The sequence below is a fragment of the Juglans microcarpa x Juglans regia genome, chromosome 1S, assembly GCF_004785595.1.
Source record: "Juglans microcarpa x Juglans regia isolate MS1-56 chromosome 1S, Jm3101_v1.0, whole genome shotgun sequence".
Classification (NCBI taxonomy): Eukaryota; Viridiplantae; Streptophyta; class Magnoliopsida; order Fagales; family Juglandaceae; genus Juglans; species Juglans microcarpa x Juglans regia.
The window spans coordinates 5728672-5755330 of record NC_054595.1 but is presented as its reverse complement, the minus strand read 5'-3'; the positions used below and the strand labels follow the sequence as shown (position 1 = coordinate 5755330).

Below are 26659 nucleotides of genomic sequence, written 5' to 3'. Positions count from 1 at the left end.
AAACTCAGATCTACAAACACATAAACTTAGATCTAGCCAAAGTGGGAAACATAGGAAATACCCATTAAATCTAACGGCACAAACGAAACCTAGACAATAAATTAGAGGCTCGAGATAAAGAAATAAAATAAGATGGGGAAAAGAAAGGGGAGAAGACAGACTCTTTCTTGTTGTGCTCTAGGACGGCGAAGCATGCAAGGCTGTTGATCTTGGCGCTATTCTGAGAACCCTTGCAGTCGTGAACCCCTCCAAGCTTCATCTTTATGAGTTGGTCGTCGACCATGATGGGTCTGGCTTAGGGTTTTGGTCAGAGAGAGTAAGGGAGAGAGTGAGGATATCACCTGGAGGCTAGGAGTTTGCTCAGTCTGGGACGTTTCAGCTTGACCTAATCATAATTTTGTTTAAATAGTGCGGTCACGGGTAACCGCATGGCCAAACCGGATCCATGTCCGGATCTGGGTGGTTACAAATTTATTTTAACCACATAGTAATAATCCGGGCGGTTAACCACCCAAATCTACCGGATATCCGATTTTTAGACTGGGCCGGATAAAAATCCAGTACGAATGCACAGCCTTAGATTGATCTACCCTTCCACCGTCCAATTTCGTGAAATGTACTTAACGAGGTCCTCATTAGATCAAATCATTGCATTGAAATATTAGTATTGGAGTAATCTAAGATAATGTAATTTATTATTTATTAAAATCTCTTCTAGACAAGCTTCTCTATTCTTGGTTTGGACTTTTTTTTTTTTTTTTTTCCCGCGCTTTTAATTTTGTTCATTTTAATCATTTCTTCACTCTACTATTAGTCTCATTGACGGAGCTCAAGTCAAATCCACACAAATACCACATGAAAACTAATGAATCAAAGATCAACCACTTGAATTAAACTCCCCATACAATGTAAAAACATATGAGTAATGATACACGGACTTTTTTTTACGACCCTTCATATAACCTTGTTTTAAATAGATGATATTTCTCTAAAAAGATATTACTTTTATAAATTACTTTACAAAAATGCCTCTCATTTAAAATAAGATTGTGTAAAGGATTATGAAAATGGCCGTATGTATGCATATAATTTTTCAAAACATAAGTTCGTGAAATTGTAGATGATAAAATTTTAGATGAAAGAACAAAATTCTTGTATTAATTGATACAGTGTATCAGATTTATAAGAGGCCCAACTCCAACATATGGTTGGAAGAGATTCATTAATCAATGATCATTATGCTAACCGGAAATAAACATGCAAGGAAGGAAACCTAGCTCTGCTCAAATCCCTATTTTGGCAATGGGGTTTGAGCAGACACTTAATCATATTATTAGGAAAATGTTACTGATTATGCTGCAATTCTTATCCAAAGTTCCTTTGGCAGCCATTCAATTAAAACATAACTTTTCCTATGAGCATACTCTGAGAAATCACAGTTTTTCTATATTTCCTCTCCTTCAACGTGGAACTTGAGATATTATATTAAACATTAAAGTAACATCCTCGTGCTCTTGAGATTTTGTACCATTCATCAAAACCACTCCTGAAGATTGAGTTGGTCACTACAGAAACTTGATGGCACAACTGAGAGCTGCACTCGCCCTGTCCATTCCTCCCCTGGCTTCAAAATGACAGGTTTATCTATTGTTGCCCCGTCAACACAAAGCATCTGTTTGTATTCCTCGTCGCCAAAATCTACCATTGATCTTGATTTTCTCTCCCAAGGGTTCCACACCACTGTAATAGGAAAAGAAAAGGGTACAAAGAAGGCCAAAAACCATAAAAATCCAGTATCATAATGAGGACCATTAGCCATTCTAGCCATTTACTAGTGGTTTCCCTGGCATGTGAAAATCTATAGACGTAACTCAAGTGTGGTTATGACCACTTCAAGTTAGTCCACTCATATAAAGTACAAGTGTAAATAAAGCAAAACTAATCCTTTTCCTTATAATTACTATGAGGAATTTGTATGTGATGGTTGTTCTTGTTCAAATGTATGGCAGCTTACCAGCATCTGGTAGTCCGTCCTTTCTTATAACATACGTTCTCTTCTTTTCATGATCAAGGACTGCTATTACATTAGGAGAACTAAGATAAACTCGATCCACCTGCCAGGAAAGAATGTGCTTAGTGATTAAATGTAAAATTAATAGGCACAAGAATTGAAGGCACATTGACATGATAAATTACTCTGTTTCCATTTTATGCTTTACAATTTGAACAAGAGGGATCAAGCAATCTACAATTTAAAATAAGATTTCTAGGGAGTTATAACCCATGAATATTTCGATATCAACGCATGTTGGTCCTGAGAAAGAAGCCATCACCCTGTTGTCGGTTGCTGACATCTGACCCTAACGAAACCTTTATTGCTCGCTCAAAGTTTCAATTGAACAAGCTGGATCTAAGCAATCTACAATTTAAAATCAGATTTCCAGGTAGTTTACCCATGAATATTTCAATATCAACAAATGATTTTTCTCATTGCGTTGGTCCTGACAAAAGAAGCCACCCTGTTGTCATTTGCTGACATCTGTCACAAATGAAACCTTTATTGCTCACTCAAAGTTTCAGGGGATAAAAGCATGCGCACATACACACACATTGAGTTGGACTTTGGATAAGAGAAGTCCTGCTTCCATTTAAAACCTTGTGGAAGAAATTAACAACCTCAGATTATCTAGAAAAAAATATCAAACATCTGATTTAGAAATTTCACAACATTCTTTAGGTCAAGAATCTCCAAGCTAAACAACTTATTTAAGTATTAGATTACAAATAAAACTCGAGAGGTTACCTCAGATTCAAAAGTTATGGCATCTCCTTGTTCAGTAAAACGTTCTCTTTGGCAAAGATTGTCTAGGTAGTCAAGTGTCTCCAGCCCTTCTATTCTTACTTCACTGTGGACATAATTTATGTTCATATGAGTGCATATTAAACACCCAGCACAAACAGGTTCGTATTTAATAGAAGAAGAAAACCATATTTGTATTTCTTTATTTGTACATAGGCACTATCCGACCAAAAAGAAAAGAAAAGAACGGAAAAGGAAAAAGATGGACACAATCTTGAAGCACCAAGTTATTCTTTCTAATTGTGATGTACAGGATACATATAGAACAGAAAACATGCTTTTCATTCTTTTAATTTTAAATCTATGCATTTCTGCCTTCGTAATATCTGACTTTTGATTTTTTTAAAAATATTTAAGGTTCAAAAGGTCATACTCCATACCTTATGTCAGAAACTGACAAGTACGTGTGATAGGCAAATGAGAAACTAAATGGCTTGCCATTTACATTCCTAACCCGTGATATCAGCATCAAATCTCCATTTGTTGCAAGAGACACCCTAAGACAAAACTCAAAGCTGGAAAAGAAGGGAAATTAGCATTAAATGATCCCTTGATAAACACATTAAGATATGTCAGCATAGTCTTTCATATGCTCTGCAACAGATCCAATGCAAGTTTTTCAACATATTACCACCACTCAGCTAGACATAAAGGCCTCTAGGAATCAACCATGCAATCCAAAGAGGATTGAGGTTCAAAATAAGAAACTCTACTTCTATTATATTACATGTTCATCTCAACCACTTAGAATTTGCGAACTTTCTATGTACACGGTCCCATAATTTTGACAACAGTAAAAAATCAATGTTCAAAAATCTCAACTCAATTTTTGCTACTATGTTATCTAGTACATTTTGGGATACCAGTAGTGCCTCTTAATTTCAGCAATATTTAAGACCATAGACACCAAAAAAGACCTCATATTTCACCTGCTCTATTTTCTATCTGCAACAAAATTGATGGCGTAAAACATAGTTAATGGAAACATAAGATTTACTACCAACTCTAAAGTGATATACATCATATGTCAATGCCACCACTAGTGGTTCCCATTAATAAAACAGGACTCAAGCATATACCTATAGGGCCAGAACTTTAGGTCTTCTTCCGATTGTTTAAGTAGTAGGTCAACGAAAGATTTCCCATGGGAATCATTAGGGCGCAGAGGAGGAGGGTTATCATCAATTATCCAAATCTTGTTTCTCGCAAATCCATGCTGTTCTAGAGATCCGCCGTTTCCAAACTTCACAAATGATTAAATTAAGAAGCATCAACAACAAAATTTTAAAGTCAAGCATGTACACCAGAATAATTACAAGTACCTGTGGGAAACAAATGGGTATTCCTCCCCGCACTGGTTTTTGGGGCTTGAAAATGGCCTACATTTTGAGGGTATACAAATAAATGAATCATCTTTGTGTCTCTAGTAGGTAAAGTTTGTTTCAATCACTTTTTTCTGGATATGGCAACCAAGTACCGGACACTAACTATAGGCCACTCTTAGTTTACTCGTTTATAGAATAAAATCTTTTGCACTGATTAAAAACAAATTTTGTAAATGTGGATACCTGTCCATGATATCTCTGTGTAGCAGTAAATGCAATTCAATGTCCAAACCAAAAGGGCAGAGTCTTACAACTTTAATTCATCAACCACTGCCTACCAAAGTGAACTATCCTGGGTTCAGATTGTTAATACAACCAAACTGCTTGGTCAATCCATTGTTGGCACAATTGCACCACTTGACAATGCAAACGTTGAAATATATAAACCTGACTATTGTGTTCCATTTAAGCATTTCGAATAGATAACTAAAGTTTCTAGAATAGATGGGGGAGGGGAGGGCAGGGGGGCTGGTTGTTTAAGCTTTTCAACTTTGTTTAACTGTGAGAATTTCAACCTGGAAGCTCCATCGAATAATGGGAATAATGCATGAAAGATCCTGTTCTACGTACTTTCTTAGCAAGTTACATGAATTAACAAAATTATTACCAACATTAATTATGTGTCCAACTTATATTTTCTTCAGTAGCATCTATCTTGACAGAAATCTAGAATATTATGAATCATACTAAATTAGCACATTATATGAATTTTAATTGAAACCCAACACTACTTCCTTTATAGCTCCAAGAATAAGTAAAGACACGAAGCAACCAAAAAGCATGGGTTAAAGAAAAGACTCGAGAATTGAAACAGATGACCACAGAAGTCTGATAGAATTAGGTAATCACACCTTATTACTAGTGAAAAGGAGTTCTTCCCCATGCTCATTTCTCCAAGAAGTTACCTGTCCTCCATGCAAGCTAACCTATATGACCATAAGAAATATCATTCCAAATCTCTAAGCCATAACTTCTACAAAATTATACACAAGCTAATATGTTAAACGGTATATCCAGCTACATATGGGTTTGTAATTAGTTCACTTAATTCCTTGCTAAAACAGAAGCATACAAGAGGCGTAAGGAAATCTTACCCGTGCCGAAGCCCCTTGTGGGTTCCGAAGCACAACCTGATCGATCCCATTCGAGTCCTTTGTGATTTCGACTGCTGCCCTGTAATCCGAGATCGCTGCAGAATGCTCCATTTTGTGCAACTGGAAAAAAAATGCTAATTCTTCCCTCTCCAACAATGATTTGAACGCTCCTAAAGACTTCTAAGCTAAATCTGAAACTCTCTGAACACAAAGAATGCTGGACTATCGAAGAAAAGGAAACGCAAAGTCACACTAGCAGTTCAGCATCTGAACTTACCCAACAGCTATCTTGTGACAAATTTGTAATGTCATGAATTGAAGCATAACCAAAAAAATGGAAGCTCCTTCAGAGATGCTCATTCTAAGAAAATGCCGGTGAAATCTAAAATCCACGAACGGGAACTCTAAAACTGGAACATCTGGCATCTGAATATAAAACTATTTTCATCCAAAAACATAACGGAAACTGTTTAACACCTAAATTTCATAAAGAAGTCCCTCAAAGCTTGTCATAGTTACTCAAAGAAGACAACTTTCATGAATATATTTTCACCTGACAACCGAGTTATTCTACTAAAACAAAACCCAATTCCAAAGAATAGTATTTCGATAGCAAAAACCAATAGTGAGAGAGAAAAAAAAATAGGAACACTAAAAATCTATGAAGAAGTATATTTGTAATGACTCTAACCACCAAACAAGTCTTAAGAGAGAAGAAAACCCCCCAATAGACTCCAAAACTCAAGCAGGCCACTAAAGTTCAGAAACTTTCCAAGACAGACCTCTGCACAACCATCCCTTTGCATTAAAACTCTCAAAAACTGGTATTTGATATATACAATAATCAAATCTGATGGAAAAGTATTGCCCATTCAATAATTAGAAGAAACCCACACAAAAAAAAAAAAAAAAAAAAAAAGTTTAACTACACGGATGGCCAAGCGTTTTGACAAGTTCAAGAAACAAATTCTGCAGAAATATTTGAAAATCTGTGTTCGGTAACTGAAACTAAAACTGAACCCAAACAACAAATTAAAGGGTTAGGACTAGGAGGCAAGATCATTGAAGAATGAGAAGCCACTGAATGAAAAAGAAAGGAAAAATCAAGAGAAGCAACTGAATAGAAAAGCATGGAGATACGAGAGGTGCATGAAAGCTGTACAAACGGTCAATATTTGAAGAAAAATTTTTCAAATCATCATCGCACTGTATGTCACACATAATTTATATATACATAATATATAAATTAAAATTAGAACAAATTAAAAATTAAAATTAAAAATAAATATGAAGTGTGATTTATAGAAATAATAAAATATTTGTATTTGAAATAAAATTTTAGGACAATTCTGTATTTTTGTTTTGAAAAAGAATAGGATATATGTCTCGAAAAGTATATTTTATTTTTTTATTTTTCTATTTTTATTATTATTTTTTTAATTATTATAAATATTTTTAAAAAATAAAAAATTCATAATATCATTAAAAAATATTTTTTAATCACTGATTTAAAAAAAAATTTGGGGTCACACTTTCGGTGCCTTGAGCATTTCTGTCTGTTGAATGGAAATAATGTTGTGAAGAGCCATCCATTTGATTTGACTCACCAACTTCCCCATGCAGACTGTAGGGGAGTGAGAAAATGATGTCAGATGATAAAAGATAAAAAAATAAAATAAAAGGGAAAAACAACATTCACGCCTCACGGTTCACCTCCCAAGACTATTTATAACTACATAATTTTTTATTTTTTGGATTACATATAAGCCTTTTTAAACTAAAAAAAAAAAAAAAAAATAGTATTGGTCTGTCACCCGATAAATTGAAATGCTTAGATTATTTTCCTTATTCACAGGAAAAAGAAAAAGATTATAGGATGCTTGATTTTCAAGGTTTGGATTTTAAAATTGTAATTTTAAGATATGCTATCCAAAGTCGAAGAAAATGTTATAATATAAATTAAATGATTAAACTGATTTTTGTATCAATTTAAGTTTCTGTTTAATTAATAATTTAACATTGTAATTTGTATCAAAAGATTCAAAATAGTAAACTGTATCCTATTTTAAATAGAGTTTAACTCATAAAAAGGGTGTTAAAACATACGTTAAATGATTAGATATTTCAGCATTTTTAGAACTTTTTTTTGGCATTTTTTGTTTAATTGATGTTGAACCATGAGATTTGTACTTTCCAGGCCAACCGCGGCGGGTTGATAGCCTTTTTGTTTGAATCCATATGCCAACAGTTTTGTTTTGCTTTTTGGTTTCTTTTTTAGTAATATTAGGTGACATCTTCTTATCATCATTTTATTATTAAATAATTAAAAATTATTTATTATATTTTATTTAACATATCATATGTATCTTTGTAAATCTATGTATCAAATTATTGCATCTCGGCACCTTTGCATTGATATTGCCGTATTGGATTAGCCAAATGCCAGTATTCGTAAATATTTACACCATTTGACTAAAAAATGTCTGTATTGAATCAACCAAATGCATAATTTTATGATTTTTTAGCGAGATTGATATCCTCTCATATTTTCATGCACATTCTCCGTCTATATGTGAGGCCCAGGCGCCAATATTTTCATGCACATTCAACGTTCTGGTGTACTTGTTCTCAATCAATATAGAAATAGTGGTAGCAAACTCTTTCATTCAAAAGCGTCAAAATAGTCAACTACATCATGCAAATCGTCAAAATAGTCAAGTCTGCATGTCCCTCGCCACCACCTAATAGTCTATCAGTAATGATATTTCCAATGATAAAATACATAAATGCCGCCTACTCTTTTTAAAAAAATTAATAAATATAAGATCTCTATAAAAGAAAATTTATTTTTCAATGATAGATCATATTTTTTTTTTTAAAAAAAAATACGTACTTACACAACTCATAATTATATCTAATCTTGAATGTTTTAAATTTACACATTTTCACCATTGCATAAACCCCATGTGCCAGTACAAAATAGATGAAAATTTTCATGCACCTTCAACAGTCTATCTAGTCTGCCTAAGTCTAGGCTTCTAGCTATCTAAATGTAAACAAGGAGGAGGTAGGATTGGAAGAGGAACTCTCTCATAGAATCATGATCACGATAGTCGACTGATTAAGTGTACTACACTCTCCAACGGTGCATCCAAATGCTGGCCCTCACCACCTACCTACAACTTCAAGCTACAATCCCCAAACAGAAACTCCTTGCCTGGGGGCTAAGGAACATGGATTTATATCTTTTATCTCTTACCATTTTTTCCCCCTACCTTTTTCTCTCATATTATGCTGACTATAATGGGAACAAAATCAGGATCAAAATCTTTGCATATCACCTCAATCCAATAAGAGATAAGAATGTGGTATATAGCATACTTAATCAAAATCAAAAAATTTTAAGAATAAATGTAATGTAGCTTTATAATCTCAGTACTTTAAAACAAAAAGTGCAGGTTTTTGCATTCCTGCCCATGAGCTCAGGATCTTGTTTGGATGCAAGTGAAAAGTGCAAGAAAAATAGCATAAATTATGACATAGTATGAGCTGACACGGAAAATTCACATCAATATAGTTATTCTCTGGGTGGATTTTTGGGTCATTCTCCACCTACATGCAATAAGTACAAGCTTTGAAATCCTCTCATCACATACCACGAGGGGTCCAAATCACTGGTTATTAACAATTTGAACAAGCAGATCATATGAAAGGTTCATATTCCTTCCCCGACTCTATCTCTTAACTCTTCAGTGTACATTACCTTCAGTTGCTTTCCACGCATTTTGACTGCTGATAAAATAACATCAGCTCTGACCTGAAACCGCAACTTACAGGTAAAAATTTGTGTCTGCATTTTCACGGGCACCAATCGCATTTGGCTGTTCGTTTTCATTCTTCTGCTTACTGTTAGCAGTAATTCTGGACTTGTAATATTGCCAAAACCACAAGTTTAAGAAGCGTGGTAATGCTGGTTCTTTTGTGTTAGCCAGCAGCCATGGCATCAACCCTGGGACTCGCATCTAAGAGTTGATGTAGCTTGGCACCTGATTTGGAGCTGTTCTCATACATGTCACTCTTTTCCTCAGTGCTCTGAACAATGGAACCCGAATTATTAACTCTTGACAACAGGTTCTCTGTACTAACAGGTAGGGGCCTCCTCTTGTTGTCAATGCTGTTCAAAATTATCTCTTCTGTCTGTCCTAGTTGAGCATTTTTCAGTTTCTCCTGTACATCAAAACCAATTTACAAGTTGGAGCAAGAGTACGAGACTCTGAGGGGAAAAAAAAAGAATTCATGAAAGCAAGTAGGAATTATAGAGATGGCACATGGATTTACCATTAATGTAACATTTTCTAGCCTCAGTTTCCTGGAGTGTTCTGTCACTCGATCTATCTCAGATCTTATTGATGCATTCTCAGCAGTCAAGGATTCGACTTTTCGTGCAAGTTCTTCTGCCTCAGCCTGGAGAAAGGGTTGCACAGCATTAGCTCAATTAATGAGAACATGCTAAAAGGTGGTTCCAACCCGACAATATGAGACTTCTAAGCATTAAAAAGCTCAGTTTCCCATACCAGCTTCCTCAACCTGGACCTTCTAGCAGATTCTCGATTAGACTGCTTCCTCCTCTCTCGTTTCAGCTCCCTATCATTCTGTACAATATAAAACAACCCATTACCAATTTAGGTAACGAAAGATTTTAGAGGGACGGACTTCCCAAAAATAAAGCACCAATTTTTTTGAAACAATAAAAAGATTCAAATTTTTGAATGGTAAGTATATCCTGGAAAGATATGGGAGGGAAGAAGCTGACAACTTAAAGAACCATGTTCCAGAAGGCAATACCGTGCAGGACAGCAGGACACCAGTAGTTATTGTCATCGAATTCATATTAGTAGTGTTCCTGGGCTCCAATGATGTGGCCATGCCAGGGGAAACAACACTACTAGGAGTGACAATTGCGCACAAGGCCTTGTCTGGAGCTGCATTTACATCCTTAGCAGAAACTGGACTGGCCTGCGTCTCAATCTTGCCATCACAGTCTGTTCATATAGAGATAGAGGAAACCAAAACATCAAAATATGAATTCAGGTGGATTGCTCAATTACTTCTTTACCACAGAAGTTTGCCAACAAGCAGTCATTTAAAACATGTGACAATGTATCACACCGCTACTTAATCAATATGTTCACAAACTAGTAATTCAGTGCCAAATTCTTTTTTAGATTGTAGAATTTACCGTTTCTAACCATATTTAAGCAAGAACAAATTACCATCCACTATGCACAAAGACCAATAAGATATTTCATATGTTTCCTTCAAGAAACTAGAGCCTAGAAATCGAAACAATAAGGTATTGCGAATCACAGTTTCTTCAAATTGAACAATCAGCTACTTGTTATATGGTTTAATTTGAACTTCAAATCCTGAATCTCTACAGATGGGTATGACTAGCTAAGGTGACCAGCTTTTGTGCAGGGGGAACATACTTGTTACCTTCTCCTTGCTTGCCCGAATCAAATCCAATTCAACACAACACTGTATACTTTCTCGTGTGTATATATATATATATATAATATATATATATCATCATGAAGAGCAGATGCTTAAGACACCCAATAGGGCATACTACAACTCTAATGCAGTGTAAGAGGCCAGTTCAGCCATCGCATTAACTGATACACTGTCACCAAGTGCCTTGTAGCCTAGTGTCCTCTCTTCCTAGGGAGAAAGTCTTGTGGGCACAGGATTTTGGGGAATAAGAGATCCTTTAAGGGTGAAACTTTAAAGAAGAAAAAGGAGAGAAATGGTTCATGCCATGTATGCAGTGATGGGTAATTCTACGCTGCTGAATACTAGGCCAACTCTATTATTTCTCAAGATTTGATATTTCGTGAAGATCAGAATGATACCAGTGGTGGGTGTTCCCTCACGGCTTCTTTTCCTCCTGGCTTGATTTGCCTCAACCTAAAGACGGGTGAAGACCACAATCAAAATTTGCAATTGTGTCCATCAATATGTATCTAAATATAAGAACCAGATCAAAAGATACAAGTGCAAAGGGATAGTAAGAAAATGCTTATAAGAAAAGTACGAAATCATCACCACAGTAGCATTCCCATCACTGGAACCTTCGGTCTCCAAACTGTTCATGTGGCCAAAGAAACAAATTAGCCTAGCCATGCGAGCTGAGAAAGTGACATCTAAACAGTACAGGATGGAGGAGAGGAGTGCTAGTCTACCATAGCAAATTGAATTGCACAAATATAAAGATTATCACAAGGCAGAAGCAAGAAAAAGGTTCAACAAACCTCTGTGACCGTCTATGTTCAGCCCCACCCTCAGAGCTCTCAGCAGTACTATTGCCTATTGACATTGCAAGCCCATCAAACTCTTTCAACTTCTTCATTAAACCTCGATCTGTATTTCCAGACTTTGTAGGCATTTCTATGCTCAAAGGAGATACAGCCTGCTCCATCACACCATAATGTTCTTAAATTAATTAACAGCCACCTAACATGCCTCTTTTTGTCCTCAATCACTGATATATCAGTAATCATATATTGCTTCATTAACAGTAGCAAGCAATAGAACTACAAGAATTCAAAAGAAAATTGAGCCATAGCTTCAATTATAGTGAGCGACAATGGAACCCCTAGACCATGTGAATTTGATCTGTAAATTAAAATAAATAAATACATAATTACATGAGAAAACATTGCTCGCTTCTTTGCAATACCTTCTAGGTTGTATTATACAGGAACAATGGTAGTGTGGCCAGGACAAACCAGGATGTCTACCAAATAAAAGTTATTATTTTCATTACACTGAGATTACCAGGAAGGATAGATAACCAGCCAGTGAGTTTTTTCAAATAGAAGCTTCTTATTGCAAGCCACCCCCAAGGAAGACTATAACAGTCTACAAACCAAGATCTTGGACACAAGAATCAAAAACAAAAACAAAAGAAGTTATTCTAAGATGCAAAGGCAAACAGAATCCATACTGATTATTAAGATAGTAGGCTCCAAGCAAAAATAGTTAGAACATAGACTTACAAGAGGAACAGCAGGATGTGCATAAACCCCTCCATGTGGGTAGATTGCTGCATAAGATGCCCCATAAGGTGGCATCACTGGCTGGAAGAATTAATAAGTTAATAAACCATGCTTGAAGAATGTTTATAATTTGTTCCTCGCTACACAATATTTAGGAATGATTATTGAAAACCGCAAAGAAACTTCAACTGCCTTGATGCCGGTCAATACCTGAGGTGTGCCCCACATATATGGGTGAGCATGCCCCGAAGTCACAGTGGGGTTGTAATATGGTGGAAGAGTGACTCGGGGGCCATAATATGCCTGAATATGTAATGAATTAGTTTGAATTACTATTCATATTCCTATTTCTTAGGATAAATAACATAGCAATCATTCTATTAAATAAACATGCTCCAACAATTGTTTTGCAAAACAAGAGATTAAGTGCAGGCATATAATAGATAACCTGCATGGCTGCCCAATCAGGATGGCCGTGAATATTAATCTGATTAGTGTTATCCTGTCAGTGCAGAAGGATTGAGGATCACTCAACAAAGACCTTCGAAAGTTAGATCCAAAGAACTAATAAGATTACACGTATCCACATAAATAACTAGCCTGATTTTCCTCTCTATCAAGAAGGTTGAGAAAAATAAAACTTGAAAATAGATTAAAAGATGTTCTTTGACAGCATCTCAGGCATTCCAGTTTGGACCACAAAAGAATTGTCGCTTTCTCTGCTTACCGCTGTTGCTGGTGAAGATGATTTCTCAGACTTTGAACACTTTCCCTCTTGATGTTTTCCCATGGAGACGCCCTTCCAAAATCTTGATTTGAATTAAGTCAAAAAATCCTCGTTTGTCAGATTAACAAGTCATCAGGCTGCATTAATGGTTATCAAGTCAATCTATGATGCAAAGGAAAATTCCAAAGGAAGCCGACTAAGAGTCTAAAATATTAGGATTTATACTTTTATATAGAACTGAAATATTGGTGTAAACCATTCCTGCTGAACTTTCACGATGTGGCATTACAATATAATGTCTCGTTACTGCAATAATATTGTCACTGAAGTTTGAGCATAAGTGCTGCAACAAACTAATGCAATTCAATTGTAACCTTAAGCTACTGCTCCCAATTGAAAGTAGAAATAGCTGAAACCCAGAACGAATTGTGACTTAAGAGGACGCCAACACATTTGACAGCGTGTATTGGCCAGACAAAGAAGGGTCCTCCGAAGAAACCTGTCATAGGTAGGCCCCAATTTTCTGTTGGGGAAATCAACACAGCGGAAGGGATAAAAGCGGTAATAAAAGAGTACACTCTACGCACTCAGTGACACCAAGAATTTAACGTGGTTCGGCAACTGCCTACATCTACAGAAAAGAGCTTCACTATTAAATAGTGGTACACAAGAAAATATTACAGAGGTGGAGGATCACACTCCACTCAACTCAACTCTCTTCTTTTCTCTCAGAGCTCTCCAGGCTCTCTCTCTTTTCTCTTCTCTTCCTTGGATGTCTGAAGCTCTCGCATGAAGCTTCAATTTATAGATGCCTCGCTTCACGTATGAATGCATTTATTTGCATTCAATGGACAGTTGAGCGCTGGATGTTACGTGCTGGAGGTTGAGTAGCAAGCAGCCATTGTTGACTGCTTGCTTGGGCAGGGATTTCAACAATTCTCCTCCTCCATGCCCATTTACCTAGATGCTCTCCATCCCAGCTATGTTTCTGCATAGCTCAAGCTTCTCACTTGTAACTACCTTCGTCAGCATGTCCGCTAGATTCTCTTTTGTATGGATCTTCACAAGCTTCAATAGCTGTTGTTCCATCACTTCGCGTATCCAATGATAGCGGATATCAATATGCTTGGTGCGGGAGTGGTACATTGAATTCTTGCTCAAATCTAGAGCACTTTGACTATCACAATGTACCGTGTAGTCTTCTTGACTAACCCTTAGTTCTTGGAGAAAACACTTCATCCACAACATTTCTTTCCCAGCTTCTACTGCGGCAATGTACTCTGCCTCAGTTGTAGATAAAGCAACACACTTCTGCAATTTGGACTGCCAAGAGACAGCTCCTCCTGCAAAAGTGAAGAGAAATCTCGAAGTAGATTTCCTGCTATCCAGATCTCCTGCCATATCTAAATTTGTATAGCCTTCCAAAACTGGTTTAGCTCCCCCAAAACACAAGCACATCTTCGATGTACCTTTTAAGTACCTGAGAATCTACTTGACTGCTTCTCAATGATCCTTTCCTGGATTTGAAAGGAATCTGCTCACCATGCCTACAGCATGAGCAATATTTGGTCTGGTACAAACCATTGCATACATCAGGCTTCTTACTGCTGAAGAGTAGGGAATTACTTCCATTTCTTCAATCTCTTTCTTTGAAGAAGGACACGAGCTCTTGCTCAACTTGAAGTGGTTAGCAAGTGGAGTATTGACTGGCTTAGCATCTCCCATGTTGAAACGTCTGATGACCCGTTCAACATATTTTTGTTGTGATAACCACACCCTTTTAACTTTCCTATCACGAACAATCTTCATGCCCAAAAGTTGCTGTGCTGGGCCTAAGTCCTTCATGTCAAAGGACTTGGATAGTTCATTCTTTAGTTTGTTAATCTTGGACCTATCCTCACCAACGATTAACATATCATCAACATAAAGAAGGAGTATGACAAACTTGTCATCCTGGAACCTTCGAACATAGACACTGATCTACAACAAGTCTCTTGTAACCATGACTCATCATGAATGAGTCGAACTTCTTATACCATTGCCTCGGCGCTTGCTTGAGGCCATAGAGACTCTTCTTTAGCTTGCAGACTAAGTGATCTTTCCCTGGAGCTTCAAACCCTTCTAGTTGCTCCATATAGATCTCCTCCTCCAAATCTCTATAAAGAAAGGCTGTCTTCACATCCATCTGTTCGAGTTCCAAATTCAAGCTGGCTACCAATTCAAGCTGGAGCTTCAAACCCTTCATCCTGAAACCTTCGGATTGACATCATTTTCACCACCGGGAAAAATATCTCGTCAAAGTCGATTCTCTTCTTCTGTTGGAATCCTTTGACAACCAATCTGGCCTTGTGCTTTATCAGCTTTTCTTGGCCATCTTTTTTCAGCTTGAACACCCATTTGCTCTTTAGGGCTTTCTTTCCTTCAGGAAGTTTCACCAACTCATAGGTCTGATTTTTCAGCAAAGAACTCATCTCTTCTTGCATTGCTTGCACCCATAGGCTTTTATCAGCATGAGTTTGAACTTCCTGAAAATTCTCCGGCTCCCCCTCATCAGTGAGCAGAATATAGTCTGATTTTGGATATCTCATCGACGGAATCAGTAGGCGGCCTCTTGCCGATCTTCTTGGTTGAGCTTCATCAACCAAAGGAGGTTCATCACCATTTAACCCTTGTGGTGGTACACCAGCTGCTGGTGGAGAGGATTCTTGCTCCCCCTGCTCAACACCCTAAGCTTCTTTTTCTGCTTCTGGATCTCGATTCTGCATATCCTCATTATCTGTGGCGAACTGTAATGGTCCAGGATGTGTATAGGAACTAAGCTCTACTGACATCGAGGAAGCTTCAGTTCCTATATGCTGGTTTTCATGGAACACAACGTCCCTACTTATGACAATTCTCTTTGTCACTGGATCCCATAATTTGTATCCGAATTCTTCATCTCCATATCCAACAAAGATATATGGAGTTGACTTGACATCGAGCTTCTGTCTCAGCTCCTTGGATACGTGTGCAAAGGCTTTGCACCCAAACACTCTCAGGTGAGAGTAAGAGACATCTTTTCCAAACCAAACCTTTTCAGGAACTTCAAATTCCAGTGGTGCGGTAGGTGATCTGTTGATCAGGCAACAGGCAGCATGAACAGCTTCACCGCAGAATGGCTTTGGTAACTTAGCCATACTGAGCATGCATCTTGTTCTTTTAATGATGGTCTGATTCATTCTTTCGGCTACACCATTGTGCTGAGGGGTATATGGGACCGTCTTCTCATGTCGAATACCGCGATCAGCGCAATATGCAGCGAACCTTTTGGAAACATATTCTCCTCCATTGTCCATTCGCAGGCACTTCAACTTCTTTCCCTTCTCTCTTTCCACTAGGGTGTGGAAATTCTTGAAGTGCTCGAAGACTTGATCCTTTCACTTCAAAACATATACCCAGACCTTTCGTGAAGCATCATCAATGAATGTCACGAAATATCTGTTACCTCCCAATGACTCTTCTTCCATGGGACCACATACATCAGAGTGTACCAGACTCAACAACTTTGATCTTCTCTTCGTAGAGGAATTGAACGAGATTCTGCGTTGTTTGCCAAACAAACAGTACTCACAAGGGTTTAACGCTATTCCTTTGGCAACCTTGATGAGTGCCTTCTTCGCAAGCGTATCCAACCCTTTCTCACCCATGTGTCCAAGTCTCTTGTGCCACAGATTCGGTGAGTCTTCCGCTGCATTGAGGCTATCAAAACCAATCTTCACATGAGTTTTGTACAACGTACCGCAAATATGTCCTCGGGCGACAACCATGGCACCTTGTGACAGCTTCCAAGTGCCATTGCTGAAGTAGCTGTCATAGCCCTGTTGATCAAGGGCTGTTCCCAAAATCAGGTTGAGTCGAAGGTCAGGAATGTGTCGAACATCTTTCAACACCATGGTACAACCAACGTTGATTTTTATCTGCACTTCGCCAACTCCCACGATCTTCGAGGAACTGGCGTTCCCCATCCTTACCGTACCAAAGTCTCCTGCTTTGTACGTAGTGAAAAATTCACTATGAGAAGTGGCATGGTATGATGCTGCTGTGTCTACCACCCACTCAACATCATGGCTTGCAACGTGCAGACACGTCTCGTCACTGGTGGAGAGTATTGTCACATCTCCCGAAAGAGTGACAAGGGTTTCACCATCTTCTTTCTTCAGCTTACTGCTTTGACCTTGCTCTCTTAAAAACTTGCGGCAGTTTTTCCTTATGTGGCCTTCTTTGCCACAATGGTAACACTTCATGTTACCCGTCTGCTAGTTCCTGCTACTGCTGGACCTTCCACGCGGTTGAAACTTTCCTCTGTTTCTGCCTCCACTTCTCCCCCTATCATCACCTCGAGGCCTTTCTCTACTCTCGGTGACAAGGACATGAGTTTGATTCATGCTTGTCTCTTTTCGTCTGGCCTCCTCATTAAACAGGGCATCCTTAACCATCGTCATGGTAAGTTTGTCATCTGGAGTAGAGTTACTGAGGGGTAGAGTTACTGAGGGAGACCACCAGCGTCTCCCAACTATCTAGTAACGAACTGAGGAGTAGCAGGGCTTGTTCTTCATCGCCAAGATTCAGGTTGACGGATCCGAGCTGGTTAACTAGGTTTTGAAACTCGCTGGTGTGCTCGGCAACAGAGGTGTCGCTCTTCAACTTCAAGTTAACAAGCCGTCTCATCAAGAGGGCCTTGTTTTGAGCAGTCTTAGCTTGATACATATCCTCCAACTTTTTTCAGAGGCTATATGCATCTGTCTCTTGGGCTACGTGGTGAAAAACACTATAGTCAATCCATTGTCTGATCTGACCGATACTCTTCTTGTGCATCTTTCTCCACACTTGATCCGTAACTTCATCTGGCTTCTTCCCTTCATCTTCTAAAGGGTCAGACAGATCTTTACAGTTCAATAGATCCTCCATCCGAGGCCTCCAAAGACTGTAGTTTGAGGCAGTCAGCTTTATCATGGCGCCTGATGCTGAATCCTCCATGGATTTAGACTAATTCTAAATACAAAATGTAAGTACAGGATCTTCAAGATGGAATATCGTAAAACGAACAGCACCGTTGTGTCCGGAACGCTTGATTTTGTTGGAAACGAGTCTTGTTTCGTCAAAATCGGACTCAGATAGCATAAGGAATGAGCAAAAGAACCACAACAGGAACTCTGTCGCGCGTGCAGCACGTGGCGCGACTAACAGCACGTAGGCGCGTGTATTTCACGCGCCTTCAAGAGTCAATTGCGCGTGGGATTCACGCACAAGACTCTCTCTGGAGCGCGTGCGGTGCGTGTCGAGAGTGGGCTCACTCTCCGATCTTCAGGTGGCGCGTGGAGGAGCATTCGGTGTCCTTCCGGCCTCTGGTTTTCACCGCTTTTCTTGTCTCGATGAGACGAACACGGTGGTAGGCTCAAATTTGAAAAATGAGCTACGCACTAAAACTAAGTTTTCTGTAAAAAAACTCTTCCCAACAATCGCTCTGATACCACTTGTTGGGGAAATCAACACAGCGGAAGGGATAAAAGCGATAATAAAAGAGTACACTCTACGCACTCAGTGACACCAAGAATTTAACGTGGTTCGGCAACTGCCTACATCCACGGAAAAGAGCTTCACTATTAAATAGTGGTACACAAGAAAATATTACAGAGGAGGAGGATCACACTCCACTCAACTCAACTCAACTCTCTTCTTTTCTCTCAGAGCTCTTCAGGCTCTCTCTCTTTTCTCCTCTTCCTTGGATGTCTGAAGCTCTCGCATGAAGCTTCAATTTATAGATGCCTCGCTTCACGTATGAATGCATTTATTTGCATTCAATAGACAGTTGAGCGCTGGATGTTGCGCGCTGGAGGTTGAGCAGCAAGCAGCCATTGTTGACTGCTTGCTTGGGCAGGGATTTCAACATTTTCATCGTTTCTCTGAGTAGCCACTTTGCACTGGACATACCAAAATTTTAGCTACAGCACCGAGCAGTGGCCACCATAAATTAAGTTACTTTTCAGGCTTGGCAGTGAAGCATATGGCCATATCCACCTATTGAAGTCAAGTTACTGAGGTTTATGCTTCACCTATTGAAGCATATGGCCATATCCACCTATTGAAGTCGTCAATATGACTTAAGTACTGGAAGAAGAATGCTATAAATGACAATTGCTACATCTGCACAGCCTCGCTATATCCGCCGTCTTTTCTTTCTCTAATAGTTCTTTCCGACCTCTCTCTAAGAAAACCCCAGCCTAATCTCTACACTGGAGGCTCCTCCTCTTCCTCCTGTACACAGTACGCCTTTCCGTTTTAAATTCCGCTTTTCTTATTAGTATTTTTATTTTTTCCACTACATTGGAAAATGCCTGATTTACCACCTTCAGGCCATCGGACCACCACACGCCCCATAGTTGCACTCTCCAGTCACCAATCTTCAAAACCCAGGTGGAAGTCCAGCCAAACACAGATGCATTGGCTACACGTGCCGCCTAAGCTATACATTGTTTTCAACTGCCAATACATATTCCAGCCACCGACCACCACATGCACGGCATAGCTGGGATCCTCACCTCAGGATCTATCAAATCTGTCACCTCAAGCCCCGACACCGCCGCGCATTCCTCCGATGAGTCACTACTGATCTGGGCTGTCCGGTTCTGGATATCCAACTATATTTTATCATTTCCTAACCGAGAATCTAAAGGAAAAGGATGGGGAGATCTTCCTCAACAACTCTAGAATACATGATTGCAATATTCCTAATCCAAACGCAGATCACAGCCACATCCAACAAATGGACCAAATTACCAATTGGATTACGAACCGGCTATTTTAGCGGTTCCCAAGCCAAGGAACAAGGTTTCAGGTCCAAATTATTGGATCCAGTGCCCATTTATTTTTATTTGGTTCGTTAGTATACACCGCAATTTCAATAATGAGGTTTTTGTTGAGGTCACTCTCACCTCTTGTATTTCCCCTATTTAATTTTCATGCAAGTTTGCTTAGGAAAAAAGCTATAAATGACAAATTCCTCATATCAAATGCTACAACTTCAGTAATACAATCAATCAGCGCCCCTGTTTAGCAGCTAGCGAACCCGCACAATTTAATGCATATTGCATATTTAGTCCACTGCTACCCTAGCAAGTAGACAAAGGATGTAGATTTCACATTTTTTGCCAAGCTTTTGCCAGTAATCATATAGCCATAATTATAATTTTCATCAATAAAAAAATCATCCTTTTCTATATGCTTAAAAAAAAAAAAAAATCATCCTTAAAGGGTCAACAGAAAGCGGGTGGTGGCAATTAGATTTCATGAATGACGATGGCAATTAGATATCATGAATGACGATGGATTTTGTGATTTCGACATCGTATATAATATGAGTGTAATAAATGATCATTATGCCCACAAGTTGCATTCATCAGCAAGCAGACTCAAAATGATCATCTACTAAAAAATAAATTTAAAAAATAGAAGCGAGGAAAAAGGAGGGAGAAAAATGATCACCTATAAAAGTTCGCCGCAGAAAAAGACTGTGAGGTGGAGGGTCATTATTGTCTTCTCCACAACTCTACTTGATAACAAGAAACTGACGGGCAGTAGTTGGACATATCGCCAGATCAATCTAAGGAAAATGATTTAGGAGATAAGTAAAAGGCAATGGTACCCGATACAGGAAAAATTTTTGAGATAAATACCTGAAAATTTCTACTTAAGACTACGACAACATGTGATCGCACGACTTCGTTTTGTATTCCATTATTTTTCCTTCCTATTTCTCCTCCAGTTGCTATACTCTCTCTCTCTCTCTCTCTCTCTCTCCTTATGGCTAGTACACAGAGCATGAGAAGAAAAATATGTATTCAAAAGTAAATTAAAACTTCTAAAGTAAATAATAGAGATCCATCTAAGTTTCAACTGCAACCCTTTGTTTGGATGCCCAGAAAATGAACGAAAAGAAAATATATAGAGCATCAGAGTCCGTTTCCGGGAAACGAAAATCTCAACTCGACTAAAGAAGATAATCCTATATCTCTTAGTGCCCCGAAGTTTCCGGTCACCGAAGAATTCCAAAAGTTCATATTTATTTTCAATTTCGCCAATCAGAGCTTAAATTGAAGGAATTCAAAATCAAATATATATATATATATGTACATATCATTTTTCTCTGAGTCCATAGCTCAACAACTCAAAACGCAAAATTCAACATACCTTGAGCTCTCAATACCCAAATCTCCACCTTTCCACGTAAAAAAACAGAAGAAATGGTGGTGAAGAATAATAAGCAGAAGAAGAAAATAACTGAGATGGCGAGAACGTAAATATTAAGAAAGCAATTCACTCTAGCTTCTCAACGCCTGCATTTTTCACTCCACTCTCTGTCTCTCTCTAAAACCAGAGAAAAAGAGAGTTTGGATTTAATGGAAGACAAAATACAGAGAAACGGTGGTGAAGAAGGAGGGAGGTAGGGAGGGCCGAGGTAACGTCGACGTCACGATATACGTGTCGTATAATAGGGAGGTATACGTCACCATACACGTTTTTTTTTTTTTTTTTTTAATAGATGTGTGATATAAAGTTGTTGAGTAAAAAAACAGTAAATATTTACATTTTAAGAAAATATGTACCATACACGTGGAAATAATTTTCTGCACTTATTGCTCCTTCTCACGCACTCATCTCATACACTAGAGGAGTTCTTACAACAACATTCCGAATATCAAACCCTCCACAGATTCTATCAAAACACTAGTTTATGCTACTACACCTTCTTTATCAAATGGATATGAATTCATTGATTCTTCAGATAAAAGCTTTGTTATGGAATGATCTCAATATTCAATCCGCTTTAGACACACCACAAGCTACATCAGATAAAATCATGATAGGAAAGTTAGTTGCAGAAAGACATCTAAACAAATATACAATCTATTCTAGTATTAAAGCCTCTTAGAACTTCATCCAAAATTTTCTTATTGAAGAGCTAGATATAAACAAGTTTATATTCACCTTTAGAACATCACAAGATAAGCTAAGAGTGCTTAATCAAGCCCCATGGAATATTAAAGGGCATTTGCTTATTCTGAAGCCATGGTCTCCAGGAGCTACTCTCCATTGAATCAGTTTAAATCATGCAACTTTTAATGTACAAGTTCATGGTCTACCCCTTGATCATATCACTCTCAACAATGTCACTGAAATAGCAAAAGCTCTCGGTAATTTAATCAAAGTGGAGAAAGATCCTCTTTATGGTCTAGCTTTCAAAAAATTTATTAGAATTAAAATTGAGCTAGATATTACCAAACCACTTCAGCAAGGATTCATGATGCCAAGGCCAGGTAACCATGAAATATGGATTGCTATAAAATATGAGAAATTGTCAAACTTTTGTTATGCATGCGGGAGGCTTGGTCACTCACAAATCTTCTGTGGATTCTTAAGTTCACCTCTTACAAGACTTGTGTACGACCCATGGATAAGAGCATAATTTCAAACCACTCTTGATAACAGTTAGGCATTTCATCAAACGGGTGGTGGGTAGTATGAAGAAACAGAGCCTTTTAATAATTTCTCATCTTCGGTTTCAACAGTCGGCAAGTACAACAAAGGAAAAAAAATCCTCAATGCAAGCAAACAACAGGGGATTACTCTCAAAGATCAAGATACACTTACCAGTGATCAAATCGAAGAAATTTTAGCTAGTAAATCGAATTTGCAACATTTGATTTCTTCTTCATCGAAATCTCTGCAACTGGGTGGAATACCGATGGAAAAAGACACAGCTATTCCTTACAGCTATAGTGAACCACACTCATTAATTTTCTCACCAAGAAACATTAATTTCTTCACTATTCAGCCACCTACAGAATCCAGTAACCTTACCTCAAATCAGAGCAAAATATTCCTTTTGTCTTCATGCTCAGAGGCGCAGGTGGTAGAGGAAAAGAGTCCTCGGGTACAAGAGTCAACTTCAGCTTCATTTATCACAGCCATAGGGTCAACACAGTATCGCCCGCCATGGAGATCACAATGGCAGCAGATATACACGGCTTTGAAGCACTATAACAAACTGAAGGAACACGCTGGACTTCGGCTCGGGCTAGGAATGTGGCTTGGGATTAAATCTGATCCACAAAAGGAATCAAGGCCTTTATTCATGGGTCCGCATGGTATTCACTTTAATAGGCCTCAACACTTTTTCTACGGAAGCAAGCCCGAACTTCTCTTCAATTCATCATCAGATATTAGCCCAGTGCATAGCTCTTCAACTCCAAGTGATCCAGACGTTTTCTCCACTCACAATCCTTCTCGCCTAGATTTCGAAAAGGTCTTGAAATTGCCTCCTAATCAGATGAATTTCCAATTGTTAGAAGATTTAAGTGTTCACTGTGAAAATAGGCTCATGCAGTTTGAATTGGCAACAAACTTATCTATTGAGCCTAAAAATAGAGAAATTGTCCTCAGTGAAAATTCAGATGTATGTGTTACAAAAATCCAGCGTCATTCCCGAGTCAATCTTCCTTCCAAAAGGCAGTAGCAAATTGAGTCTTTTGAAGCTCCAAAAAGAAAGTCTCAGCATCTTATCAAAGTAGAGCACATAGATCCAACTGAAAGTTATCCTCCAAAGCAACACTCGGATGAAACTTCAATGGCACTTGCTCTTTTGGAAATGCATTCAGGTTCTCTAGGCAAGAAAAAAAAATCTAAAGAAAAAGCAAAAGGCAGTCCATATAGTAGACCACCAGCTCACTCGAAAGGAAAGTCCAAGTTAGCTAGCGAGGTAGGCTTAAAAATGCCTCTACCAACTAAGTGAGGACAATGGCATGGAATTCCAGGGGATTAGCCCGACCCAAAGCAATCAGAAACTTAAGGGCTAATGAAATATAACCCGGATGTAGTTTTTTTGTCAGAAATCTTGGTGTCGAATGATCGCACCATATCTATTGTAAATAGTTTAAGTTTCCATCTTTTTGTTCACTATCCTGCAGTGTGTAAAAAAGGAGGATTGCTTCTTTTGTGGAGACCAGGTGTAGAAATAGAACCTGTAAATATAAATACTAATGCAATTTCAGTTTTAGTTTACTCTGATCCTACACATCAACTTTGGATGATTACTTATGTTTATGCACCGGCTCAATCGAATAACAAAGCTAGCTTTTGGAGCCACTTAGACTGATTATATCAAGCTTTTCTAGGGCTTTGGATTTGTCTAGGAAACTTTAATGACCTCATTGATCAAACTGAAAAATCTGGTGGAAGACCTATCTCTTATAATCCTAATAAGGGCCTAAAAGCTCTTATGGATAGGATTGGCCTTATAGACATTGGCTATATGAGACCAAAGTTTACATAGACTGATAATAGACAGAGTCAAGCACTCATAAGAGAGAGATTAGACCGACTATTGCAAATAAAAAATGGAGACTACTTTTTTCAGATGCTACTTTGCAACATCTTGCATCATCAGCATCAGATCATTATCCCATCTTGTTATATACTACAACCAATATTCGTCAAGCACATTCTTTCAAGTTTGAAGAATTTTGGACTCGTGAGCCATTAAGCCATCAAATAATCAGTGAAGCATGGAATAAACCTCACTTGGGCAATCTGTCTTATATTCTATGCAAGAAAATCAAGTCAACCAAAGAAACTCTTAAAGTCTGGAATAAAGATCACTTCGGGAAAATCAACCACAATATACATCAGATTGAAAGTGAACTTCTCAAAGTACAAGAAGACAATATGACTCCTTGCAATCAAGAAAAAGAAAGATTCTTGCAACATAGATTTCACAAGCAAAGAGAATATGAAGAAATCTTATGGAAGCAAAAATCTAGACTCACATGGCTTACATCGACAGATCTAAATACCAAATTTTATCATCTGACAACTACCATCCGGAGAAGAATGAATGTTATCGACTCGATCAAACTGGTGCCAGGTAATTGGTCAATGGACTCTACTGTTATAGAGACTTCTTTTATTAATCATTTTAGAACTATATATTCCACTTCAATCCAAATGTTCCGGATCAACTGGATAATCTTTTCGAAAAGCAAGTTTCGAATATAGAGAATGAATCTCTAATTGCAATACCAGTAGAAGAGGAAATATTAAAGGCTCTAAAACAGATTCCAAGCAATAAAGCTCCAGGACCAGATGGAATGACAGCTTTATTCTATAAGCACTATTGGAGTATTGTTAAACAGATGTCATACTGGTAGTTCAGAATTCTTTATCAGTGGGAAGCTTTTAAAGCAGATCAATCATACCAACATTGCTCTTATCCTAAAGACGACTTGTCCAAATAGTCCAAGCCAATATCGCTCAACCAGTCTCACAAATGTCAGCTATAAGATCATAACCAAAATCATGGTCAATCGTCTTAAAATTCTTCTCCCAAAAATCATCTCTTCACTTCAAACAACCTTTGTCCCAGGCAGAAACATTAAGGAAAATACCATCATAGCTCATGAACTTTTCCATCATCTCAAAAAAAAAAAAAAAAAGTCAGGTTTGATGGCTATTAAACTTTACATGGAGAATGGAGTGGGATTTTCTTTTTACAGTGATGCAAAATCTGAGTTTCAATCACAAATGGATAAATCTGATAAATGAGTGTACAACAACAATGTCATTATCTATTCTCATCAATGGATCACCAAAAGGTTTCTTCAAATCTCAGAGAGGCATTAGACAAGGTGACCCAATTTCGCATTTTCTCTTTATACTGGTCATAAAAGCTCTTTCTAGGATATTATTAAAGACTGAAGCTCAACAGAAGCTGGAAGGGGTTCGAATTAGTAGAAACAATCCAATGGTATCACACTTATTATTTGCAGACGGCACAATCATTTTTGCCAAGGCCACAGAAAAAAATGCTCGAATTATTTCAGAATGTCTTACAAAATATCAAAGCTGGTCAGGACAGAAAGTCAATTTGAGCAAATCTTCAATGTTTATCACCAGAAACACAAATCAGGCAACAAAAGCTTCTATTTTCCTGTGGCTACCTTTCAAAGCATCCTCAACCAAAATGAAACACCTAGGATTACCCACTTCTTTGAGCAGAAGCAAAAAAGAAAACTACAGTTAAATGTTGAGCAAAGTGGGAAAACAATTGGAAGGCTGGAAGTCAAAATTACTAGCTCAGTCAGGCAAAACCATGCTAATCAAGTCTGTAGTAAGTACGATACCAACGTATCATATGAATACGTTTCTGCTACTCAAGTCAGTTTGTAAAACTTTCAAAAATTTTTTGTAGGGATTCTCGAAAGACAAAACTCACAATTTGACATTGAAGTCCTGGAAATCTATTTGTCAGCCGAAGAAAGTAGGTGGTCTTCGTATCAGATTAATGGAAGAGATGAATCAAGCTATGCTAGCAAAAACAGGATGGGAACTAAGCGAACCGAGAAATAGTTTGTGGAATTCAATTCTAATTGCTAAATACCTTAAGAACACAACATTTTGGGAAGTTTCGCAGAAAGCATCAGATTCATCCATGTGGAAGGGAC

General features: G+C 38.0%; 2 protein-coding genes across 11 annotated transcripts; both read right to left on the bottom strand.

Annotated features, from left to right (window-relative positions):
- Positions 1-1264: 1264 nt before the first annotated feature.
- Positions 1265-6533, bottom strand: LOC121247623 (putative glucose-6-phosphate 1-epimerase). 4 transcript variants are annotated; one of them, XM_041146008.1, is made up of 8 exons: positions 5340-6533; positions 5097-5166; positions 4183-4239; positions 3940-4103; positions 3241-3375; positions 2804-2906; positions 2015-2114; positions 1265-1740 (listed from the first exon to the last, which is right to left on the bottom strand). In XM_041146008.1, the coding sequence occupies exons 1-8, from the start codon at positions 5387-5389 to the stop codon at positions 1535-1537; spliced, it is 885 nt and encodes a 294-aa protein (XP_041001942.1). In that variant the 5' UTR covers positions 5390-6533; the 3' UTR covers positions 1265-1534. The 4 variants fall into 4 exon arrangements, with proteins under 4 accessions (XP_041001942.1, XP_041001939.1, XP_041001941.1 ...); XM_041146005.1 differs by having other exon boundaries at positions 5097-5171; positions 5340-6532; XM_041146007.1 differs by lacking the exon at positions 4183-4239 and having other exon boundaries at positions 5097-5171.
- A 2331-nt stretch (positions 6534-8864) lies between these two features.
- On the bottom strand, positions 8865-21579 carry LOC121247621 (common plant regulatory factor 1-like). Of its 7 annotated transcripts, none has more exons than XM_041146002.1 (14): positions 21351-21579; positions 20851-20967; positions 20646-20763; positions 13125-13206; positions 12846-12899; positions 12608-12700; positions 12398-12478; positions 11651-11808; positions 11445-11484; positions 11252-11306; positions 10185-10381; positions 9914-9991; positions 9678-9803; positions 8865-9566 (listed from the first exon to the last, which is right to left on the bottom strand). In XM_041146002.1, exons 4-14 carry the CDS (start codon positions 13185-13187, stop codon positions 9324-9326), a joined length of 1188 nt encoding a protein of 395 aa, XP_041001936.1. In that variant the 5' UTR covers positions 13188-13206; positions 20646-20763; positions 20851-20967; positions 21351-21579; the 3' UTR covers positions 8865-9323. The 7 variants fall into 7 exon arrangements, with proteins under 7 accessions (XP_041001936.1, XP_041001934.1, XP_041001937.1 ...); XM_041146000.1 differs by having other exon boundaries at positions 13125-13265; positions 20649-20763; XM_041146003.1 differs by lacking the exon at positions 20851-20967 and having other exon boundaries at positions 12846-12938.
- Between the last annotated feature and the right edge of the window lie 5080 nt (positions 21580-26659).